General features: G+C 43.6%; 1 protein-coding gene across 2 annotated transcripts in view; it reads right to left on the reverse strand.

Annotated features, from left to right (window-relative positions):
* pi4kaa (phosphatidylinositol 4-kinase, catalytic, alpha a) overlaps positions 1 to 23,233 on the reverse strand; it is a 62,113-nt gene that overhangs the window by 25,316 nt on the left and 13,564 nt on the right. Inside the window, exons 14-39 of one of the 2 annotated variants that reach the window (XM_079523755.1) lie at positions 22,361 to 22,490; positions 21,566 to 21,661; positions 20,994 to 21,177; positions 20,804 to 20,904; positions 20,012 to 20,180; positions 19,627 to 19,677; positions 18,564 to 18,672; positions 17,944 to 18,080; positions 17,186 to 17,319; positions 15,880 to 15,962; positions 15,243 to 15,313; positions 14,616 to 14,740; positions 14,245 to 14,326; positions 13,614 to 13,697; positions 13,254 to 13,343; positions 12,415 to 12,534; positions 12,097 to 12,189; positions 11,511 to 11,667; positions 10,274 to 10,401; positions 9,367 to 9,525; positions 8,970 to 9,121; positions 8,507 to 8,614; positions 7,083 to 7,210; positions 2,028 to 2,186; positions 1,500 to 1,579; positions 782 to 981 (exon numbers count right to left, since the gene is read on the reverse strand). In XM_079523755.1, the coding sequence (XP_079379881.1) occupies positions 782 to 981; positions 1,500 to 1,579; positions 2,028 to 2,186; positions 7,083 to 7,210; positions 8,507 to 8,614; positions 8,970 to 9,121; positions 9,367 to 9,525; positions 10,274 to 10,401; positions 11,511 to 11,667; positions 12,097 to 12,189; positions 12,415 to 12,534; positions 13,254 to 13,343; positions 13,614 to 13,697; positions 14,245 to 14,326; positions 14,616 to 14,740; positions 15,243 to 15,313; positions 15,880 to 15,962; positions 17,186 to 17,319; positions 17,944 to 18,080; positions 18,564 to 18,672; positions 19,627 to 19,677; positions 20,012 to 20,180; positions 20,804 to 20,904; positions 20,994 to 21,177; positions 21,566 to 21,661; positions 22,361 to 22,490 (3,130 nt within the window). Of the gene's footprint in view, positions 1 to 781; positions 982 to 1,499; positions 1,580 to 2,027; positions 2,187 to 6,989; positions 7,211 to 8,506; positions 8,615 to 8,969; positions 9,122 to 9,366; positions 9,526 to 10,273; positions 10,402 to 11,510; positions 11,668 to 12,096; positions 12,190 to 12,414; positions 12,535 to 13,253; positions 13,344 to 13,613; positions 13,698 to 14,244; positions 14,327 to 14,615; positions 14,741 to 15,242; positions 15,314 to 15,879; positions 15,963 to 17,185; positions 17,320 to 17,943; positions 18,081 to 18,563; positions 18,673 to 19,626; positions 19,678 to 20,011; positions 20,181 to 20,803; positions 20,905 to 20,993; positions 21,178 to 21,565; positions 21,662 to 22,360; positions 22,491 to 23,233 lie in introns of both variants that reach the window. The other variant, XM_079523754.1, reaches the window with a different exon arrangement.

The raw sequence follows: 23,233 nt of genomic DNA on the forward strand, positions 1-23,233 counted from the left end.
TGCTACCTGGCTGGCAGGCGCATGGCCACAAGGTACGGTGCTATGCTACCTGGCTGGCAGCCGCATGGCCACAAGGTACGGTGCTATGCTACCTGGCTGGCAGGGGCATGGCCACAAGGTACGGTGCTATGCTACCTGGCTGGCAGGCGCATGGCCACCGGGTACGGTGCTATGCTACCAGGATGGCAGCCGCATGGCCACCAGGTACGGTGCTATGCTACCTGGCTAGCAGGCGCATGGCCACCAGGTACGGTGCTATGCTACCTGGATGGCAGCCGCATGGCCACCAGGTACGGTGCTATGCTACCTGGCTAGCAGGCGCATGGCCACCAGGTACGGTGCTATGCTACCTGGCTGGCAGGCGCATGGCCACCAGGTACGGTGCTATGCTATCTGGCTGGCAGCTGAAATGGCCACCAGGTACGGTGCTATGCTACCTGGCTGGCAGGCGCATGGCCACCAGGTACAGTGCTATGCTACCTGGCTGGCAGGCGCATGGCCACCAGGTACGGTGCTATGCTACCTGGCTGGCAGGCGCGTGGCCACCAGGTACGGTGCTATGCTACCTGGCTGGCAGGCGCATGGCCACCAGGTACGGTGCTATGCTACCTGGCTGGCAGGGGCATGGCCACCAGGTACGGTGCTATGCTACCTGGCTGGCAGGCGCATGGCCACCAGGTACGGTGCTATGCTACCTGGCTGGCAGCCGCATGGCCACCAGGTACGGTGCTATGCTACCTGGCTGGCAGGCGCATGGCCACAAGGTACGGTGCTATGTTACCTGGCTGGCAGCTGCATGGCCAGGTACGGTGCTATGCTCCAGGCCAGGTTGACGTTGTCCTTCCACTGCTTCTCCGTCAGACTGATGTATTTGGACCTCCAGTTGGCGATGCTGGTCTCCACCGACTGCTCCGTGGCGATGTCCAGCTCGTGCGCAGAGAGCGGGTTGTACCACGTTGTCAGACGCTCAATCTCACTGGCCTGAGAGAGAGATGGTTAGAGAGAGAGAGAGAGAGAGAGAGAGAGAGAGAGAGAGAGAGAGAGAGAGAGAGAGAGAGAGAGGCATCAATGAGAAAGGCATGTAGGGGAAGGAAAACAGTTGCAGAGTTTGAATGTGGTGGTAAGACGCACAAAAAGAAAACACTATTGCGCTTAAATTGACAATACTTACGCATAATTTATAACCTAGATGTGCACCCCGAAAATTCCTGATCTACAAGCTCACAACGATTTGTGTGTTAAGTTAAGAGTTAAGGGATGCCCACACCAAGAAAAATATACAGTAATAAATAAATAGGATAGCTCACATTATATCGGCATAGTTATCTTACTACAGTAGCTATCATTCTTGGTGTGGAAAAGGCCCTTTATGCTTCATTTCTACTTGGTTGTGCATGACGGTTGGAAGAACCAACTATTAATCAAGCTTTTGAAAGCAGTGAGGCATTAAAAATGATTAAAAATCCATGATTGTCCATGTCCTCAGACTCCTCACTCACCAGTAAGGCCAGTAACAAGGTCCTTCGTTTCATGTAGTACTTGTGAAGCTGGGTCCCTCGGTTACTCTTCTTAGACATACCTGCATGGGAGCAAAGAGAAAGGGAGAGAGAGAGAGAGAGAGAGAGAGAGAACACTTTGAGACCCACTGGTGTAGAGTGTTTCCAGTGAGCCAACAATAGCAGCACCCTGAGATGGCGCAAGATGGCGGCAAGATGCCGCCTAGAGCAGGTGTCTCTTCTGGAAATGACGCTCACGCTGCAACTTGACACGTCTGCAAAGCTTTCAGTTTTTTTGCCGACGCGTCAAGTTGGGTACACTGTCACTCTATTTGACTAGAATGGAACAGAGCATTAGTATCATCGGTAACACCTGTGAAGGAAGTAAAGAAGTGGCCCAAGTTCTTTTCAAAATGGCGTGTGTGCATATAGCCCATTGGCCTCTCAGCTCTCACTACAGCCACAACCACCATAGAAGAGTGACCTGTGTGTTAAGTTCACAGACCCTGCCCTGTACTGAACGTACTATACCTGATTTCTTGGATGTGGTGGACACGCCACTGGACAGAGGGTATGTGTTGATCCAGCCGCCCTGGCCGCTCTGCTGCGAGCGCGAGCTGGAGTCCATGTTGTTCCTGAGGTCAGCGGCGTTCATCACCGATAGGCTGTTCAATGACGGGTCCTGATTATCTACACACGCACACACACACGCACACCGTTGCTGTCGGGCAGAAACCACTGTGGGTTTTTTTGTAAATGAAATGCTCTACTTGATCATACAAAAGTATCAAAAGTAGCAGATCTACTAGCTAGCTTGAAGTGTGGCGCAAAGCGATGGGTTTCAAGCTTGTATATCTGCTACTTCTTGAAATCCTGAAAAATAACAGTTTTTTCAAGTTTGTCCAAGCGGATCTCTATCTGTACCTCTCTCACACAGTCTCTTACAATGTCCTCTTCTGCCTCTCTAGCTATGGTATGCATTTTACCTCAATACTTTGTTGCACGCCGGTCTACAAGCTCACAGTACAACATGTTGTGAGCCGAGGTGAGCTGGCTGACCGACTGACTTTCCTTGGTGTGCTACAGACATACAGTAATGTCTTGGTATCCCATTTCTTCATACTACTTCCGCAACCAATTAAACACAAATCCACCGTTTAAATAAAGTGAGAAACTCCCACGGGCAGAACACCAGAGGTAGCTCCACTGATCTCATCCCCACGCAGATTCGGCACAAAATGGGGATGAATTCATTCTACTATCAAGCCACCAGCATGTGGAGTGACCTACCAACAGCCATCAAAAAGTGTGCCCGTCTGCAATTTGCAACTGGACCTAGACAAGTCTCTAGTATCGATGATTTATTCTATAGTATTATTGTATATCTTTAAATGTCTTGATGAATTGAATACATACGTAGGACCACAATGCAAACAACTTAAGCCCTCAGGGCCTTTGGTTTTATCCTTTTAGTATTATTATATAACTGTACAGCTGTACTTTTTGCAAACTGTTAAAGTATTCAATCAATCCAACTGCAAGCATCTTATCTCCATTATCCGACAGCTAGCCATGTGCAGGTATTTCATATTTGACTGAAATGCTAACAGCTTAATTCACGTTTTCTTGAGTTGTGGTTTAGAACGAGCTTCAATTCAACTGTCTGGGTGAAGATCGCTGCTGAGTACATTTTTCTGTATTTTGTCTCCCTGCTCTTCTATTGAGACATTTAGATTGTGTCAAAGGTCATGTCTCAGGTAGGGCGCGTTCAGAAATACCACACCGGAGCGCACTCGCCTATTAGTTTGCATTGCGCAGTGGGCTCAGTGCGCTATTTCCGAACGCGCCCCTAGACACAGGATCTGGGTTACACACCGGCATTCCGAAGCCCGATATTCCGACGCATCGCCATTCCGACGCGCCACATTACTAACCCTGTCCCTAAACCTCTTGAATGTCACTTTGTCCAGAGGATTTTTACCTAATGGTCAAGATGAAATGTATCCTCTCAGCAAGCAGGCAGGCTGTATTAGCATAATCGTAAAACATTTCTGCACTTGCGCAGGAAACCAGGTTAAAATCCGGGGTATTCATATTCATATAAGAATATGAATACCATCAACGCCAACTGGCTAACATCATAAGACTTTAGCAGAAATCGCAGATCTACATGTTCTACTTTCCACATTCTGTGTACAACAACAGCATACATTTACAAATCACAATGACATATTTGGCGGTGAGGGGCATTCTGAGAAATGAGATGGTTTGACCTGTGGAGTTGAGATGGTCATGCGTTTTAAAGGAGGGACATCCAATAGGATTACATACACAGTAGATAGAGGTGCTGTAGCTCATTCAGATCCACTGATGCCGGAACAGATGTTATTTATGGCACGGTTTCCCAAACGGGAACGCGTTTCAAAAGTATTTCAATCGAATAATTGCCGGAGAAATACTAGTTTCCCAGGCAAACGTCTAATTTCTATTTGGGGTCTTGAGCTAGAAAGTTGCCACAAAAGGAACCACTTGTGTCTGGCGATGACGGCAGGAGGACCAAGACGAATCTGATCCAGGATCTGTGGTTAAAGGACTTCAGGTAGAGTGGTGGTGAGTATGAAAGTGAGACGATGATTCTCTGGGTCCTCGGGAACAGAGAACAGAGGAGTATCTGATTCTCTGGGTCCTCGGGAACAGAGAACAGAGAACAGAGGAGTATCTGGGTGGTGGAGGTGGAAAAACACACTTTTTCAATTTGCATGTGCTTTTTCTTTTTTTTACCAAATTGAGGAGAGGGGCGGGTCGATGTGATGAATACAGTAAGTCATGCGTTTTAATACAGGTGACAAATTTGTGCTGTTCCTCACACCTGGAAAGAATAAGAAATAAATTGTGAGAAGCAAAGCAGTGAGATTAGTGAGACAGTTGGAAAGAGGGTAGCACTTTATAATACATTAGTCATACGTTAAGCATTGTTAAACATGTTCTATATCACTGCTTCCATCTCATTTATACTGTAGAATTTTAGATGCTTCGTAAGGCATAGAATAGTCCTCCATACTTTAGATGGGCTCACACAAAATACTTATGTTTATTTATTTTACATGGACATCACAATCACATTGGACGAACCAGATGCATTGCTTGTATTGCAATATTATATATGCTGTAGCACGAGTGCTAGTTTTCAACACCTGTGATTTTGCTTAATGATGGGTGCCATGATTTTTGTAATTTTTCCAGTTTTTCCATGTGTTTATGAGGTGACAGTACTTCATTAGACCCCTTGGTATGGTTTTATGTGCAATGATGCCTTCCCTTTGTATTTAGGGTTTCTTCCTGGAGGTTAAAGCCTTTACAGTCAAACGTGACAATGCCAAAAACTGTTATATCCGATAGTGACATCACAATATCAACCCCTCCCCCTTTATCATACAACAACAGCTGTGGGTGTGGCTTCAGTTCAGGTGGATCACCAGCCATCATCACCCACCAGGCAAACCAGGCATACTTAATGAACTGGTGGGCGTGTCCACATAAAAATGAAATTTTAACAAATACTGTGCACTTTTTTGAAAAAAATCTTCCTCCTTATATAATAATAATGATACCTAATGATCATGTTTTAGGGTGAAAAAACGGCACACCATCTTTAACTAACGACTTAAATCACGAGTTTGAGTATGAATACGTTGGATTAAGTATTTAATGTATTTAATGCTTAAAAGTGTATCTTTATTATAAAGTGCTACCAGAAATAGATGGAAGAATTCAGCCACAGACTCGTGGTCCCCCAGTGCAAGAGCAACACAAAACCACGTGGACACGGACAGTCCTTTATGCCTGTAGTTCTGGGATTACCGACGACTCCTGTTCGACACTATTTCCACATGGGCTACTACTACTCTACACACTACAGAAAATGTTGTTAACACATTTTGTGCCCAAGACGTCTGTGGACGACTTTGGTATTACCGCACGTGCAGAGCCCAAGACGTCTGTGGACGTCTTTGAAAAAATAAATAAATAAATAAATATTTATTTTTATTTATTTTTTAATCAAAAAAATCAAAACAATGATTTTTTTTTATATGTGGTGCCAAATGTGGTGCCAAAGTTTGTGTTTGCCATTGAGAATGCATTTGGCGTTTAAATTAAATAACTCAGAAACTATAAAACATTTCAAAGTAAAAAGTTCCAGCATGTGTCTCCACAGTCAGCTGAATTATAAAAAATGTGAATGGATTTTCTAGGTGAAAGTGATTTTTGGGCAGTTTTGCGTGGGCTCTCAAAGTGTTAATGGACAGCGGGAACAGCTGGGGAGTTGGGGGAGGGGGGTAAGCAGCGTCATTAGAGGCAGTATGACTTGACTTATGTGAAAAATTGCATTTTGCCAACGGGTTGCAATTTTGACACCTCTGGTACAGTATAGAGCACCGAAGTCAATATCGGTAGAGGGCGCAAATCCACAGGTTCGTGTACTTTGTATTTGTATTGTAATCCCCATAGGGGGATTTTAGATCGCCTCATATAAGAACTGTTTTTGAAAAATAATCATGTCACCCCGGCCGTTTCACTCATGGATATGAAGAATCGACTGACTGAGAGAAAACGCTAATGTTACTGCTACTGAATTAGTTACATTTTCGCTAGAAACAGCCTGTATGAGTGACTGACTGAACGATACAGAGACACCTCCCCGACAATAACGCCGAGACAGCTTGTTTATCTTTGGACCACAACGCTTATATGAGACGATATTAAGATGAGCCCATGTTATTCTCCATAGAGAAATTACTTCCGCGAACCAGGGGAATCGAAGGGATGAGCGAGTGACGTCAGGACTTCGGTGCTCTATAGCATTGGTGTTCACCACTGTTCTCATTCTTATCCCTCTACTCTTACCTGTCCCGCTATTGTTTATGCTGCTACCAACACCTGAATTTCCCCCACATGGAAATGGACATCTAAACCAGGAGTTCTCAAGTGGGTGTCGTGACACAAGTCCAGGGGTGCCGCAGAATACTTTGATAATATTTGGACTTTATCCATTTAGTTTAACCACTTAGATAGACCCTCCATACTTCAAGTATGAAGTTACTTTCAATCTGTTGTAATGGAAACTACCAGTCTTAGGGGAGAAGATTTACCTATTTACGTACCGAAATATGACATAAATGTAAGGTTCTATGAAGTAACAGGTAAAGGTTATTTACAGGGGTGACCTGACAAAAAAAAAGAAAAAAAAAAAAAGTTTGAGATCCACTGATCTAAACGTATATTATCTGGAAAAGGGCCATCAAGGGAAAGAGAGGTGTGAAGATGAAGTGAGAGCAGGCTTGTGAGAGGGCCAGCGGGATATGAAACAGAAAGAGAAGAGACAGATAGGTGAATCAGCACAGCATACATGTGTGAGGATAGAACAGCATCAAATTTGACATGCTTAAAAAAACATGCTATACTGCGCCGCAGTTTCCACTGCTTTCAGCTTACTTAGGAGCGATATCGGAGAAGTGCTGGACACGATAAGCGATCCGAATATCCCGGCAGAGAGGCTGCTCGGTGCTGGGGTGGTACCAAGCTCACCGGGTGGGACCAGCTGGACCGCCGCCAGGTACTTCTTGTCGGACAGGATGCTGGCGTAGAAGCGGATCATGATGCTGATGTCCTCGCGCAGCCGCTTGTCGCCCTGGGTGGGGAACTTTGGAGCCGCGCTGGAGAGACAGGAGGAGAAAACGTTAAGCACTTAACCCATTAAGACCCGAGGACCAGATTCTACAAAATGTGTCTTCTAAATCATGACAGTTTCACCTATGTTTCTATATCCGTGGTTCTCAAACTACCAGTATGTCCCCCTAACAACATTATTGGCATGTAATGTTAGTTCCTACTTCTACTACCCTAACTAACATGACATGTAAACGCAAGGGGAACTGAGATATACTATAGCCTGATTGTTACTGGTATAAGAAATACCAATAGACAACACTTTTACTATGGTACCCTATTATTATATATACGAAGTTATATGAAAATCATTTTATGTATTATGATTATGAAAAAGAATGATTTGATTGTCTTCAATGTTTTTTCCACAAATGAGTCTTGCGAAATGGGATTCGTCTTATATTCAGCACAATACGATCTATTCAAAGATTTGCACACTATTTTTCAAAAATAGCTTGTAGATTCAAAAATCTACAAGCTCGTAGCGCGGCACCGAGTGCTGCGCTACGAGCTTGTAGATCTGCTATTTTTCAACAGCTAAAGTTTAAAATAATGGTTAAACGCTAAGCTAAGGTGACACAGATGCGTTCCAGGTGGGTTAAGCCAGGGGTTCTCAACCCGTGGGTCGCGATCCCTCGGGGGGGGTCGCCAAATTATTTTAGGGGGTCCCCAAATTATAAAAAAAAAAAAAAAAAAAAAAAATATTTTAAAATTTTATTTTCACGATTTTTCAAAAATAACAGACCTACAAGCTCGTAGCGCGCCACTCGGTGGCGCGCTATGAGCTTGTAGATCTGCTATTTTTCAATAGCTAAATTATAACAATGCTTAAAACACCAAAAGGGGTTCCCGCCCAAAATGGTTTAAGGTTATTGTAGCAGTCAATTTATATTGGGGGTCGGGAGGGGGCGGGGCGGGGGTCCCGAGACATTGCCAAAGCATTTCCGGGGGTCCCCGGCCAAAAACGTTGAGAACCCCTGGGTTAAGCTATGAACCTCTTCACTCTTCATACGACTGACGGCAAAAATAGTGGCGCGCATCCGCTGTACTCATAAATCAGCTTTAATTGACAAAAATCGACGCACACCAAGGATCTCCTGTACTTGTCGTACTGTATCTAACACAGTAGGCTCTGACCTGGACATTACAAGGAACAGTATAAATACCATTATTCCTGCACGAAGAACCTGGTACTGAAAACAGGGCTCTGATAATTGTGTCTAAGTCTATTTGATTTTTCTGATTTGACAAATAATAGTTAAGACTGTGTTTGCATTTTGTACCTAAAGTAATCAAAGGCGGTGGAATAGATCTTCTCTCTGAGGACGTTCCTTATGGTGGTGTTGGTGACAACATCAGAGTGCAGCAGAGACAGACCCAGGGTCAGCAACCTGTGGTATACAGTACAACACATTGTATTCACAGAACAGACCCAGGGTCAGCAACCTGTGGTATACAGTACAACACATTGTATTCACAGAACATATCCACAATCCAGGGTCAGCAACCTGTTGTGAGTTTTCAGACTACGGTGGAAGACTGTAATGTACCTCTCCAGACTGCACCTTAGCCCGTAGCACTTGCACTGGTCTTGACGACCTTGCAGGTGTATGCAAAGGCTAAACTCTCCTCTCCATATTTTAACTTGAGGTGTTCTTTCGTTAAATCAACGCCCGGCCTGCCTTCATACTACAGTGCCACACAAAAGCATCCAAAGTAGCAGATGAGAAAGCTGGAAATGCGGACCTGAAGCGCGGTCCAATGGCAGCGACGTGACGGTTGAGGCTGCTCTTAGTTCCGCCCACGCTGAGGGACAGAGAGCGTTGCATCAGACTGCAGAAGATCTCCACCTGGTCTTCACTGGAGTACTTGGCTATCTCAAACCTCTGGACCAGGAACTGGATAGATGGATGGATGGATGAAGAGAAGCAACATCTCATACTGTACGATACTGGCTTTGGGAAAGCATGAATGAACGCTTCTCACACACACAATTTAGGCATCTAGCAGAAGCTCTTAATACAGAGCGACTTACAGTAAGCAAGAAAGGAAGATTATCTAGGATCATAGGTAAACCAAGAACCTTTCAACACACACACACCACACACACCACACACCACACACCACACACACACACACACACCTCTATCCAGATGTAATGTGGCGTGACGTCTGGAGGGCAGGGGACCGGCTGACTCTCTTCCGAGGCGGCCAGAGGGTCGGCCTCCACCTGGGCGTCAGAGAACAGGCCCATCTTCAGCTCCACGGTCATCTGCCACGCCCCCGCCATCTCCCGCATGAACTGCAAACGGAGGCCGAGAGAGAATGTCTGATAGACGCTGGTGTGTGTGGGGTCTGTGTACAGCACAGCACCGGTGTTGATTTGGACAGCACATTTTGATTTGGTCATAGTCATTTGAATAAAATTGTATTAAGCTTTACTCACCTGAAGTTTTCTGAAAAAGCTAAGTTTCTATGTCAGTCGTTCTTCGATTTTTCAAAAATAGCAGACCTACAAGCTCGTAGAGCGGCACTCGGTGCCGCGCGATGAGCTTGTAGATCTGCTATTTTTCAATAGCCAAAGCATAACATAATGCTAACACCAAAAGGGGTTCCCGCCCAAAATGGGTTAATTAGTCTCTCGAGCCCTCAAAAGAGGGCGCTGTTTCTCCTTTATTTGCCGATGGGTTCTCAGATTGAGTTTTAATTGACTACATAATATAAGATTTTAGTCAACTAAATCTACAGTTGATTTAGTCGACTAAGATGTATTTTGGCAGGCCGTGATGCCGTTGTAGTTACACTTACAACGCGTCTTACACTTAATGAGCTTGTAGATCTATTTAGTTCTGCTAGATCTCTTCTCCACTAATCCCTCCCTAACATTTTCGTCTCGTTTTTATTTGTTGAAGAAATTGCCAGTATATGTAGTCTTAGTTTAAGTCATCATAGCTTAGATTTGATTTAGTTTCCGTCCATGAATAAAGGTAGTAAGTCGACGAACATCTTTCGTCATGGTTCTAGTTGGCTAAATGAACACTGGTACGTACAGGGACTTCCACTCCGGTGCGTGCAGCCAGCAGCCATTCCCAGCAGGCGATGGCCGTCTCCATGCCATTCTCCGTGAACATCCTCAGAGGAGACCAGCACAGATGGTGCAGGAGCTGAGGGTCACATTCTACACGGCAAACAAGAGAAAGAGGACGGGTCAGGTAAATGGAACAAACAAACATTCTTATTAAAGTTTCGTATATTTACACAATAACTTCTCCAAGCCATGGTATAATGCGATACAGCTAAGGAGCATTGATCAACGACCCCCTTAGCTGTGATATAATGACATACTATGATATGATATGAACTTTATTTGTATAGCGCTTTTCAAAACATAGTTCCAAAGTGCTGCACAGAGCAAGATTAAAACAGCAAGAAACACACAATAACAAAATGATAATGGCACACAAAACAATAACAATACTACATACAATGGCTGGGAGACAGTTGTTGCTGTGTTTTTATTAAATAACACTTTAATTGCCCGGGGTTATTTAATCCATTACATTAATGCGCCCATTCGATTTATAAACACGGACCCCTTTTCCGGACGGACCGGCGGAAGTTGTTGATGTGTGTGTAGCAGCTAACAATAGCCACACCACTCTAGAGTCGATCGACAACAACGGGAGACAAGAATAAATCTATCGAGACTAGCGACTGGACCGCGGAGCGCCGTCTAACACAGGATCTTTTTTCAGAAAAAGACGGGATGATTTAGATCGCGAGTTATGAACGTTTTAAGATTTTCGTTTTCATCAGCTAAACAGGGGAGGGAGTTTTTCGATGACGTCTCACTCTTGCGCGTCACCCAGCATTGCCCAGCAGGCGCTCCTGTGCTATAGAGCCATGCGATCCGTTCTCATATCAATAAACTTCGTCCTTTGGACAATACTTCGTCCTGGGTGTCGTGCGTTACTAATAGAAAGGACAAAGTACTTCGTCCTGGGCGATTGGTTAGCAAAGGCAATATGATGATAATAAACACATCCTAATTACAATTGATCTTTCTTTCAATTTAGAGTAGCCAATTTTTTTTCACCTCATTCTTTCTCCCAATTTAGTCGTTTCCCACTGCTTTGCCACTGCACCGCCTCCACCCTATCTCCTAAGCTTGTACTGTAGATCTAATTATTTTCTCGCGAATGTCGGCCAAGAACAGAAACGCCGGGGTTCATGTGGTTAAAGATAACATCGCGCACGAACGACGGAGACAACCACGGACGAACAAACCTTTGGTGCTGATGAGCAGGGCAGCCAGTTTGAACATGGCCTCGGTGAAGGTCTCGGGGTGTCCACCGTCCAGGGCCTCGCCCATCTGTTTGATCAACAGCCGGCTCAGGTCCGAGTGGCCTCGCACCACCTGAGAGAAATTGATCATGCCTGACACCTAGAAACAAAAAAGGATGGAAATATGAGCAGGAATGAGTCAAGCAGCACTTACTTAAACATGGAGTGCCGTGATCTTTGTACCTTTTCTGTGTTGTATTTGTCTATGGAGTTAACATGACTCTAATAGGCACTAGGGCTTTCACTCAAATGTATACAAGTTGCCTAGTTTACTTTTTTTATCAACTAGTACCAACGAGGTCAACTAGTGGTTTTACTAGTTGAATAGTCGACTGGTTGCTGAAAGCCCTAATAGGCGCCCATGTGTAATATAATATACAGTATGTCTTCCCTGTGTATTTTTGATTTCTTCCTGAAAGCCTTCGAGTCAAAATCACAGCATTTGACGTTTATCTTTGCATCACGTTTTGGCTTAGCGATAGCTTCATTCAGTAGAGCTCCGGTGGTGTGATTGGGTGGGCGGGCTCACCTCTCCGGCATATCTGTTCCTGAGGTTGAGGGAAGCCATAAAGTTGGAGTAGTCCTTCTTCACACAGGCTGGTCTCTCCATCAACTGGGTGGTCTGCGGATACAAAAGCATTTAGAGGGTTTGATAAGAATTGTTAATATATTTGAGGTTAAAAATGTATTCATATTGTTGCCCTTGGGGTATATTTTAGGTTAAAAATGTATTCATGTTCTTGCCCTCGACACCAATGACTTTCTGCTGCAGATATTACAGTATTTAACTTTTCAATAAACAAAAGTGAAGTGAAGTGAACGAGCTTCGGTGTAAAGGATGACTCACCCCTAGTGTGGTGCTCTGTCTGTTGTAGCCAGCAAAGTGCAGAATGCTCTCCGTGGCCATGGCCAGCCCTGTGTGTTGAGACAGACCCGAAACCCAGTTCTGATGCTTGTTCAGATACTCCTGAAAACGACAAACACACAAACGGTTAGAACAACAAGGTCAACCAACCAACCCCCCCCCCCCCCCCCCCCCCCTTTAGGCCGTAATGTGAAATTACAGTTGTGATCGGACCGATGTGATCAGGGACCAATAAGAGTACGACCACATTGTTTATACTTGTATGAAGGTCAATGCTCTGTCACTGTTCTGTCTGGCTGGTTTTCAATCAATAGTCTAGGGACCACCAGTGGTCCTTGAGGGGGTTCCAGGTGGTCCCCAGCTAAATGATGGAAAGTTGGTAACCAAATGGACCCTTATAGATCTTTAACTTTGGTTTCCTTTTACGCTCTCAAGAGTTACAATTTTGATAAACATCTGCATTACTTAATTTACAAGAAGTCTACACAATTAGAGAATGTTAGAATAATTGTTATTTTGATCAACGTTTCTGTACAGCATAGAATTGTGGACAAAATCTTATCCAATGATAATATTCTTTAGTTTTGGGTGTGAGAGGCTAAATCTCATGGCGGTCCGTGGCTCAAATGCTGAACAAACAATGAAAAGTGTTGAAAACCACTGCTTCAGCGGTGTCCAAATGGACCATTGCAAGTCTGTAACTCATACAGAAGATAGCCACTACGAAGTCAGGAATCTCATTAAAAATGAGGACATTTACTCTCTCTAGCCTTGCACCAATACCCGATAGCAAGTAGCAAACAGGCCAGTAGATGGATTACCTGCAGGTGAGACTTGGTGACAGACGGTGCCCATTTCATGGCCTCTTTTAGGATCTCACCACACCGAGCAGCAAAGTCCTTCACTATGCTCTGAAATCACACATTATTATTGGTTACATTAATTGCACAGATAAAATGGAACAGCAGTCACATTCAATTCAGCACAATCCTGTAATAAATGCAGTGTTAATTTTGACAGCAAATTCTGATTTAGTCTTAGTCTTTTGAATAACACCATTTAGTTTTAGATCTTTAGTTTTTAGTCATCTGAAATCTAGATTTTTTTACATTACAGATAACAAAAAAAGACAATGAACATTACATACATTTGAATGTTTAATGTGGAACAGCTGTTCCTACCTCTCTGGCCTCGTACGTGTCAGGGACAGTCACTCTGTAGGGCGTGTCTGGAATGTCATAATAAGGCTGGTCTTTGTGAATGTCCTGAAACATACAATCACAGAATGTCATGTACGGCTGGTCTTTGTGAATGTCCTGAAATATGTACTGTACAATCAATAGCATCACGTTGACAATCGATCCACTGTTACAGGGATAAGTAGATTACCACATGAACACCTACAGGTTGCAACCATATGTTGGGCAATATAGGCAAAAAGGTCTGTATACTAAAGGTGAAAATATCTCTACAAGCTCAAAGCTTCATTTTATTTTACTTTTTTATTTGCTTTTTTCCCCCTTGTCTCCCCAGTCGTTATGCCAATTGTTTCCTCTCCACTAACATGTCTGTGTGTTGTCATTGTCACTGCTGTTGTATCACCCACGCCAACCGGCGTGTCTGTAGATGCTCGACAAAGCCTGATGCACCACGATGGATTTGAACCCACGACCTCCGCATGGTGGGCAGACACTTTACCGCTGCCCCACCAGAGCGAGATTGGCTTTTTTCATGCAATGCCATCGTATGACTAAGTATAAAATAGGGTTTTAAGTGGATAATTGAAGTAGAGAATGGTTTTAAAGCACTTACAGCACTGAGGGAGAGGGAGAGTGTCTGCAGTATGTCCAGCATAGTCCTCAACACACGACCGCTCCACAACAGATGAGGGAAACTGTGAATATTAAAAGAAATACACTGTTAATACTAATGGTTACAAGATTCCACATTTATGATTATTTCCAATATATTCAAAGTGTCGTTGCCAAGGGTATTTTGCTTTGCCGTTTCTATTGCACTATTTGGTTAAAAAACCCTCCTCTTTTATACATTATGAAATTATTAAATGTACAGTATAGGTCTATATTTGTGAGAGAGCATGCATGTCACAGTGGTTAAAAGAAATATCCTCATGATGATATTATTGAAAACTGGAACATTTTATGTGAAAATGCAACTCTCACGTTTCAGCCAGTCCAGAAAGATATTTGTCGGCCACTCTGCGGATCCTCTTATGGATGTGGTTGAAGTTGACCAGCAGGAACTGTGCATGGCGTTCCAACTCTTCCTCATGGGCCTTGGTCTTTGGCTGTAAAAAAAAAAGAAAAATCATTCATTTTTGACACAGAACACATGATGATACAAAGGCTATGTGTTATTAAGCCATTAAGACCAGATTCTACTAATGTCTTCTAAATCCTGACAGTTTTCTGAAAAACATAACAGTGGTGCACTGGTGGCTCAAACTTTTTCATGTCAAGGACCCACATAATTATCTGAATTTGGCCACGGAACCCCATCTGAAAATATGTTGTTCCAGGGACCCCCCCAGAAGCAAATATTTGAGTTAGAAAACATTCACTGTAAAAGAATATACATATTCAAAGATTTGCACACATTGTCACGATTTTTCTAAAATAGCAGATGTACAATATCGTAGCGCGGCACTCGGTGCCGTGCTATGAGCTTGTAGATCTGCTATTTTTCAACAGCTGAAGTTTAAAATAATGGTTAAAGTGGTTCAAAGCTATAAGGTGACACAGATCTAAATGGGTTAATGTGCACTGTAAGGTGTAAAGATCCCCCCTCACTTTATCAGCCATCATGTGCAGGAAGATCTCAAAGACCTTATCGCCGACTGCGATGACACACTGCATCATACCTGCAGAGAAGATGTCAATCGTTTCAAGGAAAAATGTAGCGGGATAAAGTACGTACTCACAATTTGTACTTGAGTAAAAGTATCAATACTGCAATACAGAAATACACTGTGACAAGTCTGAAATTCAAAATGTACTCGAGTAAAAGTACAACAGTAACTTTGAATATTAAATTATATGATATACTATAATACCCTCTGTTTGGTGGCTTAATTCATTAATGAATTAGTTTTGTTTCTTCACAGAATCAAATGTTTTATTATCATGAATAATCAGGATCCTGGATGGCTTGATTCTAGGCTTAAATATAAATAGGCTTGATATATAGATTTTTGGAAATCTCTATGGGAAAAATGAATGAGGTCTGGAAGGATGGAACCAGAAAATGGTCACGGCCACTGCTATGCCCTATTATGTCTTTATATGTGTTGATTAATTGAATACACAGGACCACAATGCAAACAATTAAGCCCTCAGGGCTTTTTGCGTTATCCTTTTAGCATTATTGTATTGTGTACTTTTTGCAGACTGTAAATAATGTCTTAAATTAAATCAAGCAAACTCTTACCAGACTTGTCCTTCTGTATAGCCCTGTCCTCAAAGTAGCGGAACATGACCTGGAAACGGTCGGAATCCAAACAACGAAGCATCCTAAGAGATAAGAACACATTGAGGAAAACATGGAAAAGTATAAGCCTAATGTATGTATGTATGTATCAATGACCTCTACCCCCAAAAACAGCAATGGCGGAGGTGGTCGCACGGATCGGAGCATTGTCTACCTAAGAGTCTTTAGAGGCATTCATATTTTAGACACCGGGAGTTGCTATTGAGCCACTAAACATGGTCCCTTTGTTCATCCACCGCGATCTGCGCTGGAATTCTCATAAAAAAACTAAAAAAGACCTAGAAATGCCTCAGCCCCCACCTTTCTGTTTTTCAATGCATTGAGGCTGAAAGCCAATATTGAACACGGAGCTGCCGATTGACCGAGAGCTTTGATATGCGTTATAGGTTTATCATTAAATAGAACGCTAAATAACACGTTAAACACGTCTATGGCGCAGTGGGAGGTCCTGAATAATCGGTTAAATCAATACATGGCGTTTTATGAGTTAAGAGCTGAGGGTACTCTGTGGGTCTGTGATTGCAGGTGCTCTTTGGCGTGGACAATGGGGAATTTGAATGTTGTGTATGCATTTGTATTTTCTGTAATATGATGTGGATATCTTTGTGTAGACTAATGCCACTGTTTTCAAAGTGGGGTATGTGGATCCCTGGGGGTCCACGACACATAGTCAGGGGGTTTGAGAACCCCTGGTCTAATGATGATGATTGAATGACTGACAGTTTCAGTTTGTGGTCACTATAATGTCATAACCAGTGGACTCTGATGAACCAGTGGACTCGTTGATCACCTGCGTTGATTTTTGAGTGGTGCAAACCACTCCAACAACTGGCTTTGTACCCGTGTTTGTTCGTACCAAAAAAACGAGCATGGATGCTATGGTTAGCAACCAAAAAAACGAGCATGGTTGCTATGGTTAGTATGTGACGTCACTGACTAACTGTTCTAATGTACAGTAACTATAACAATAAATGTGTAGTTGCACCACTCAGTTCACACGGGTGTGATTTTTTTTTCTTTACCTAACAACTAAGCAATAGAAATATTTAAGCTTTGTATCATAGCTGAACAGAGGGCCGGGGCCCGGGATCCTTTTTAAGTTCACCGACTGACTTTCTCACTCCGATGTTACATAAAAGGAAGGAACATTAAAAATATGGTTACATCTGACCAGAAAGTGGATACTGTCTTGGTTTGTACCTCATGTACTCCAGTCTATACACTGATAGTAAGTATCTTCATATACCTCATGTACTCCAGCCTGTACACCGACAGTAAGTAGGTGGACATGGCGAAGTCCAGCTTGTTGACCAGAGCGCTGGCTTCAGGAGGAGGGTCCAGCAGGTTTATAATGGTACTGCGCAGGTCATTCAACTCAGCCTGAAAGACAATGACGAACCATTAAACCACATGTTACCCTAGCGGGCACTTGTTCTAGACATATTAGGCAAAACATTCTGTGGAAATTGCTGATCTGAAAGATAGGGGGTGTAGATTGGCTATTTTCATCAAATAGATTTGGTTTAAAGAGACAAAAGGAGGGGGCCAAGTACAGACCCCAGGGGGACCTCGGTCAAGGGAGAATATAGGGTTAAAATGGTTCAAAAGTTCAGAATGCTTGTGTCTGTGTGTAGGCCTGTCAGAATTATTACATAATCGTCTAAACTCAATTGTTTGAGATATATATTTTTTACATTATCGTCTATCCTATGAACCCTTAGTTAAAGCCTAAAAGCCAAACAAAATTGGAATTTCTATTCAAAATGTTCCAAATGTTCAACGACACAATTATTTGAGCGACAATTCATTGTCAAATAAAATGTATGGTCAGTCTATATGCATTCTGGCTTGTGGTGGCCATTTTTGCCATGGACAAGATGAGAAGACCAAAACACATAAAGAGCTAGGCTAGCCCTAAAAGACTGTGGCAAAAAAATAATTTTGACAAAAAATGTCCACCGCAAGCCAGCAGGGCGATGAGGCCTGCCTGTCTCCCTTCCTCACCGCAGTGACGGTGTCGTTCTTCAGGGCAGAGTTGTACTGCAGCTCAGAGCGGAGGGGCTCTCCACTGGGGAAGGTCAGGAGCGGAGATTTAGTCGCTATCTCACATACTCCCTCATACCACTCCTCTGGCCACAGACCTGAAAGGGTTAAGATAAAAAATAAAATAAAAAACATTATCAGGATTATTACTGTATGTGTGAAATTATTTTGTAAATTAGCCTGATATTTTCTCCAATTAAAAACACAAGGGCTAATATTTCAGTGGATGGACTCAACATGGTGTGTCAAAATTGGCCCTGAAAAACATCTATCAGGAGACCACAAGGGGAGGTAAATGTACCCCCCCCCCCATCTCTTTTTCTACATAATAGGCTAGTGTTTGTATTTGTTGATGACATGTATTATTGTGTTAATTTTGTATGTCATGTTGATGAATTTAACAACATAAGACCACAATGGAAACAACTAGTACACATGGCTTTTTTGTGTTATTCCCTTAGCTTTACTGTCTTACTGTACCACCACCTGCGGTTTGCACTTCTGACCAATAAAGTATTCAATCAATCAATGCACTGAAGCGACAACTGAATGATAGTTGAACAGAATGAATGCTTGTCCACCTGATCCCTCCACGGCAAAGCCCATGACCACCGAGTAGAGCCAGAAGTCCCTGAACAGCTTCTGCAGACGAGGCTTTGCTTCTTTGATGGGCGGCAGCCTCTTAGTGAGCTACCAAGAGACACACAGAAGAGTTCAGCCTGATTTATACACAATGTATAATATAACCTCGCTGTCGGGCAGAAACCTCTCATCTTCTCCATAGTTTATCTTTTTTGTATATTTTTATTAAGTTAGTGCCCTACTTGAACATACTACAGCGTCACATAATAGTATCAAAGGTAGCAGATATGCAAGCAAGTTTTGAGCTTGTATATCTGCTATTTTTGAATTTGAATCCTGAAAAGTTTCCACCCGACAGAGACAAAATTATATAAATTGGCTACTTTCTGTCCGTGACACAATCGTACCACGGAGCATAAATGAAGCAAGCATTGAAGCATTGAATGGGTTCGTTATTTAAGATACTCAAATGTACAGTGTCCTTGCTCACTTTATGCCCACAACACTAGAGGGAGCACCTACGTACGATCTGGAACACCCCAAATTTAGAACAAACATGGGAAAGTTCTCATTGCCACCAAAATGTGGAATGCCCTGACACCCTCCATTAAAGGAGCTGAATCACTGGTTTCTTTCAAAAACTGAAACTGATCGTTTCGAGGAAGCAATCTGATTGGTTGAAACAGCTTTCTAGCCGTTAAACCACGATATAAGAACACCTACTGAAATGAAATGAAAAACAAAGAATTCAGCTGTGCTGTTCTCCCAGAGCGCAGCGATTATCTTAGTTTTAAGGGTAACCGTTGAATTGCAATATTACACTCGATCGAATATTGCACTTCTGCGATGCCTTTCGGAACTCGCCGAGTTCCTGTGGCACTGCAGGCGTGCATTAATGACGATAAAGAACACCCTCTTGTAATATTGCTTAAATAAATCTTTGGCAGAGTCAGTGCACAAGAAATGTGGTGCTTATCGGTCAAGTGGTTTCCAAGATGAAGCATATCAGGAAGCTGTTATGAGCAGCAGGTCAAAACTATTCAAAGAAGGTCAAGTACTTACTACAGCAATAACTGGAATTAACACGCCCAGGTTCCCAGCACTGCTTGATGCCTAGAAAATGGAGAAGTACAAGAAATATTGATATGCGATTAAAATGTGATTAATTTCGACTAATTAATTACAATGCCTCAAATTAATTTGATTATTTTTTGGGGGTGTCCACACATGACAATGAAGTGACAATTTAAAAGGTAAATAAACGGTCGGCGCTTTCATATATGGAGTATATCTACGAACATACGCGTAGATAACACCAGTAGCTACCGTTAGCCTAGCTACGTTTATGAACGTAGATGGCAGAGAAAAAGTTAAAACGGTTTTGTCCCAAGGATTTGCAGCTTGTGTGGCTTGTGACTTTAGGTTGAGAGGTGCTGCATTCGAGTACCTTCAGTGCCGGACCCTTGTCGGACGCTCTCTCGCTGTGTCTCTTGCCCTCTAGTCCCAGCTGGACAAACAGCTCCAGAAGGTTGACCAGCAGCTCGTCCACCATGTGCTCGGCCTGCAGGTTGGCTGCGATGTTGGCCAGGGCGTTGATCACAGCCAGCGAGCAGTGTCTGATAGACCAGGACAACAGAGAGACAGCAAGGTCAACACCACAGGTGTGCACATGTTCAGCTGCTTTCAATTTGAAAAACGGGCTTTGCAATTGGGCGCATATGCTAATGGTCAATGCCCGACCCGTGTGCAAATTCAGAGCAATTACTCCAGCCACCAAGGAGAGCCGGGCAGAACAGACCGATTTGGTGGTTTGCAGAATTCTAGGTAGATGATAAGAAGCTCTAACCTGTATTCATGGTCTTTGTAGTCTTTGGTAGAGTATAGACCATGGAGCTGGCCAACACTACTATAACCATAAGTATGATAAGAACCAACTCAGTGGCCTTGTGGTTAGAGTGTCCGCCCTGAGACTGGGAGGTTGGGGTTCAATCCCCGGCCGGGTCATACCAAAGACTCTAAAAATGGGACCCAATGCCTCCCTGCTTGACACTCAGCATCAAGGGTTGGATTGGGGGCAAGTCCCTGCAACATACTAGCGTCATGTCCAGGGGGTGTACTTGTACATCAAGCTGCCTCACGCTACAGAAACAGGAGATAGGCTCCTGCCCTATGGGCCTCATGGCTCGGCAAGGCTACTTACTTACTTTATGATAAGAACCATAGTGTGGGAGGACATCACCTGTATCCATGGTCTTTGTAGTCTTTGTTAGAGTAGACCATGGAGCTGGCCTTCACGCTGATCTGCTGGAACAGGTTCCACACCTCCTGGTAGATGTATTGCTGGAAACACAGTGAGAGATGTGACACGCTGTGAGCTTGTAGATCTGGGTACCGAGGCTATAGGAAAGTAGTGAATATTATATACTGACATTGCCTGTGATGACCATGCAGCCCAGCTGGTCAACGATGAGGACGTCCAGCTGGGACGGAGGCTGGCAGAACTTCTGCTGGAGGATCTGCAGGATGGGTTCCATGACCCGGGGAGTGTCCCTCAGAGACACCGCGATGTGGCCCAGAGCTCTGATGGTGTGGTCTGGAATCAGATGGGCGTCCCTACAAAAAAGGACACGGACAGCAGAACAGGCTGAACAGAACAGACGTTGCTCGTGTCTCCATGATGCAACTTAATTTCACAACAAGCGAAAATAGCTACTTGTATATACTTGTAGGTCAGCAATTTTTGCTAGCATTTTGAAAAGTGAAAGTGGTTATGCGTGTCTCTGAGTTTCATAAATATGTAACCAATGAAGAGTATTAACAAGAGCTTGTGACTAAATAATATATAACTGCATTGGATCCACTGGAACACGTAACAGTTTTGGATTTTGTTTCTGCTCGACATCCACGATAAATATTACAATTCCATTTCAATTCCACATTGCACAGTAGGCAAGCACAGACAAAAATGGTACTTTAAAGACAGTACCCATGCTTTGCTTACTTGTCGTTTTCCTGGTAGATGTAGAGGCGGTTAGAGAGACTGGCAAGAAAAGCTTCAACGATGACACTGTCCATCAACAGCCCTGCTTTCAGACACCTGAGGGAGAAGGACACACTTACAGTGAATCATACTGCCTCCATCCTCTCTGCTTGCTCTCAACGAAGGCGGCCGCACTTTTCTTTTCTCTCCCTCCCTCTTCACAGACACCTGTTGTTGTGACTCTGGAGTGGACTGAGGCCACGATCAAGGACGTCTCCATAGCAACTTGTTGCTATCGCATCTCCCACCCGCAGACTGAGATAACTGACCTGGCATACATTCCAGAAGAACTCTCCGGGCTAACTCTCACATATACACATGCACTAATAAGCCCCCCCCCCTCCTTTTTTCATGCCGTGCCTTCCTATGTGAAGGCATTGACAAGGAAGCAGTGTTTTGTTTGTATGCCCCGGTTGAACAACATTTATATAGTGCCTTTATCCAAGGCGCTTTACATAGATTGTGCATTACATTCACCACATTCATACACTGATTGCAACGGAAGCCATGCAAGGTACCAACCAGCACATCAGGAGCAATTTGGGGTTCAGTGTCTTGCCCAAGGACACTTCGACATGTAGACAGGAGGAGCCGGGATTCGAACCGCCGACCCATGGATCATTGGACGACCTGCTCTACCTCCTGAGCCACAGTCGCCCCACACATGCACACACACTCAACTCCGACAGTAGGATAACACCCGGAGTATGCTGTATGTGCAGTGATATGCATGTAGAATAGGGCTGTTCTTCTCACCTGCAGATGTTATCTATGGAGATATCACGTAGCTGCTCATACATGGAGGGCTGGCTCTTTCTGCTGGAAAGGGAACTGAGGGTGGACTGTGAGTGTTCGTTGGTCACATGGATCTTTATCTCACCGCCCCCTTTAAAACACAATGTGGAGGAGACAGCATTTACTGCCGGTTCAAAGATGTTTTTCTTGTTTTATTCGGATTTAGGGGTCGTGATGTTCACAGAGAGTTGTTTTATGAGCGGAAGAGCACTTTGGAGATCATCTCTGCATGGATTAAAGCAATATAAAATCTCCCAACTGACATTTTCTTGTTAGGCCTAGTCCTAATTGTGAAACAGTGTGATCAAATTATGATCACAATAATGTACAGTTATGATGTTTTGTTAATTGTGCTAAGCCTATGCTCTGGCTGTTCTACATACAACTTACCAGTTGAGGAAATCACAGATTGACGCTTTAACCTTTGCGAGATCCCTTGGGTTAGAGCAGGAGTGTCCATAGATTTTTCAAAGAGATTTGAAAATATGAAAATACCGTCAACTAACCATCTCCTGTCATACAATACCTTGACGAAGTAAAAACAAAACATTGTATTTAACTAGAGTGCAAAATTAATGTTTATTTTTTCTGTTGGCAGTGTATCTAAATGTAAGCCACTCCTCTGTGCCGTTAACAAAACAGAAGTAGCTGTTATTTCCTCCTCCTCCTGCAGTGTTTGGAACATGCTCTCGATTTCCACTAAAAACTTCACTTCCACTGCGAGAAGCTGACGTTCCTGTTGCCAATTGACCCTTTGTCAAGTCCAGCCTGTGGGTGAGCCCCTCTATTATGTTTTGTTTTAGCAAATTCAACAAAACAACCATATGCCAGAAT

The sequence above is a fragment of the Electrona antarctica genome (assembly GCF_951216825.1).
Source record: "Electrona antarctica genome assembly, chromosome: 16".
In the NCBI taxonomy this organism is placed as follows: Eukaryota; Metazoa; Chordata; class Actinopteri; order Myctophiformes; family Myctophidae; genus Electrona; species Electrona antarctica.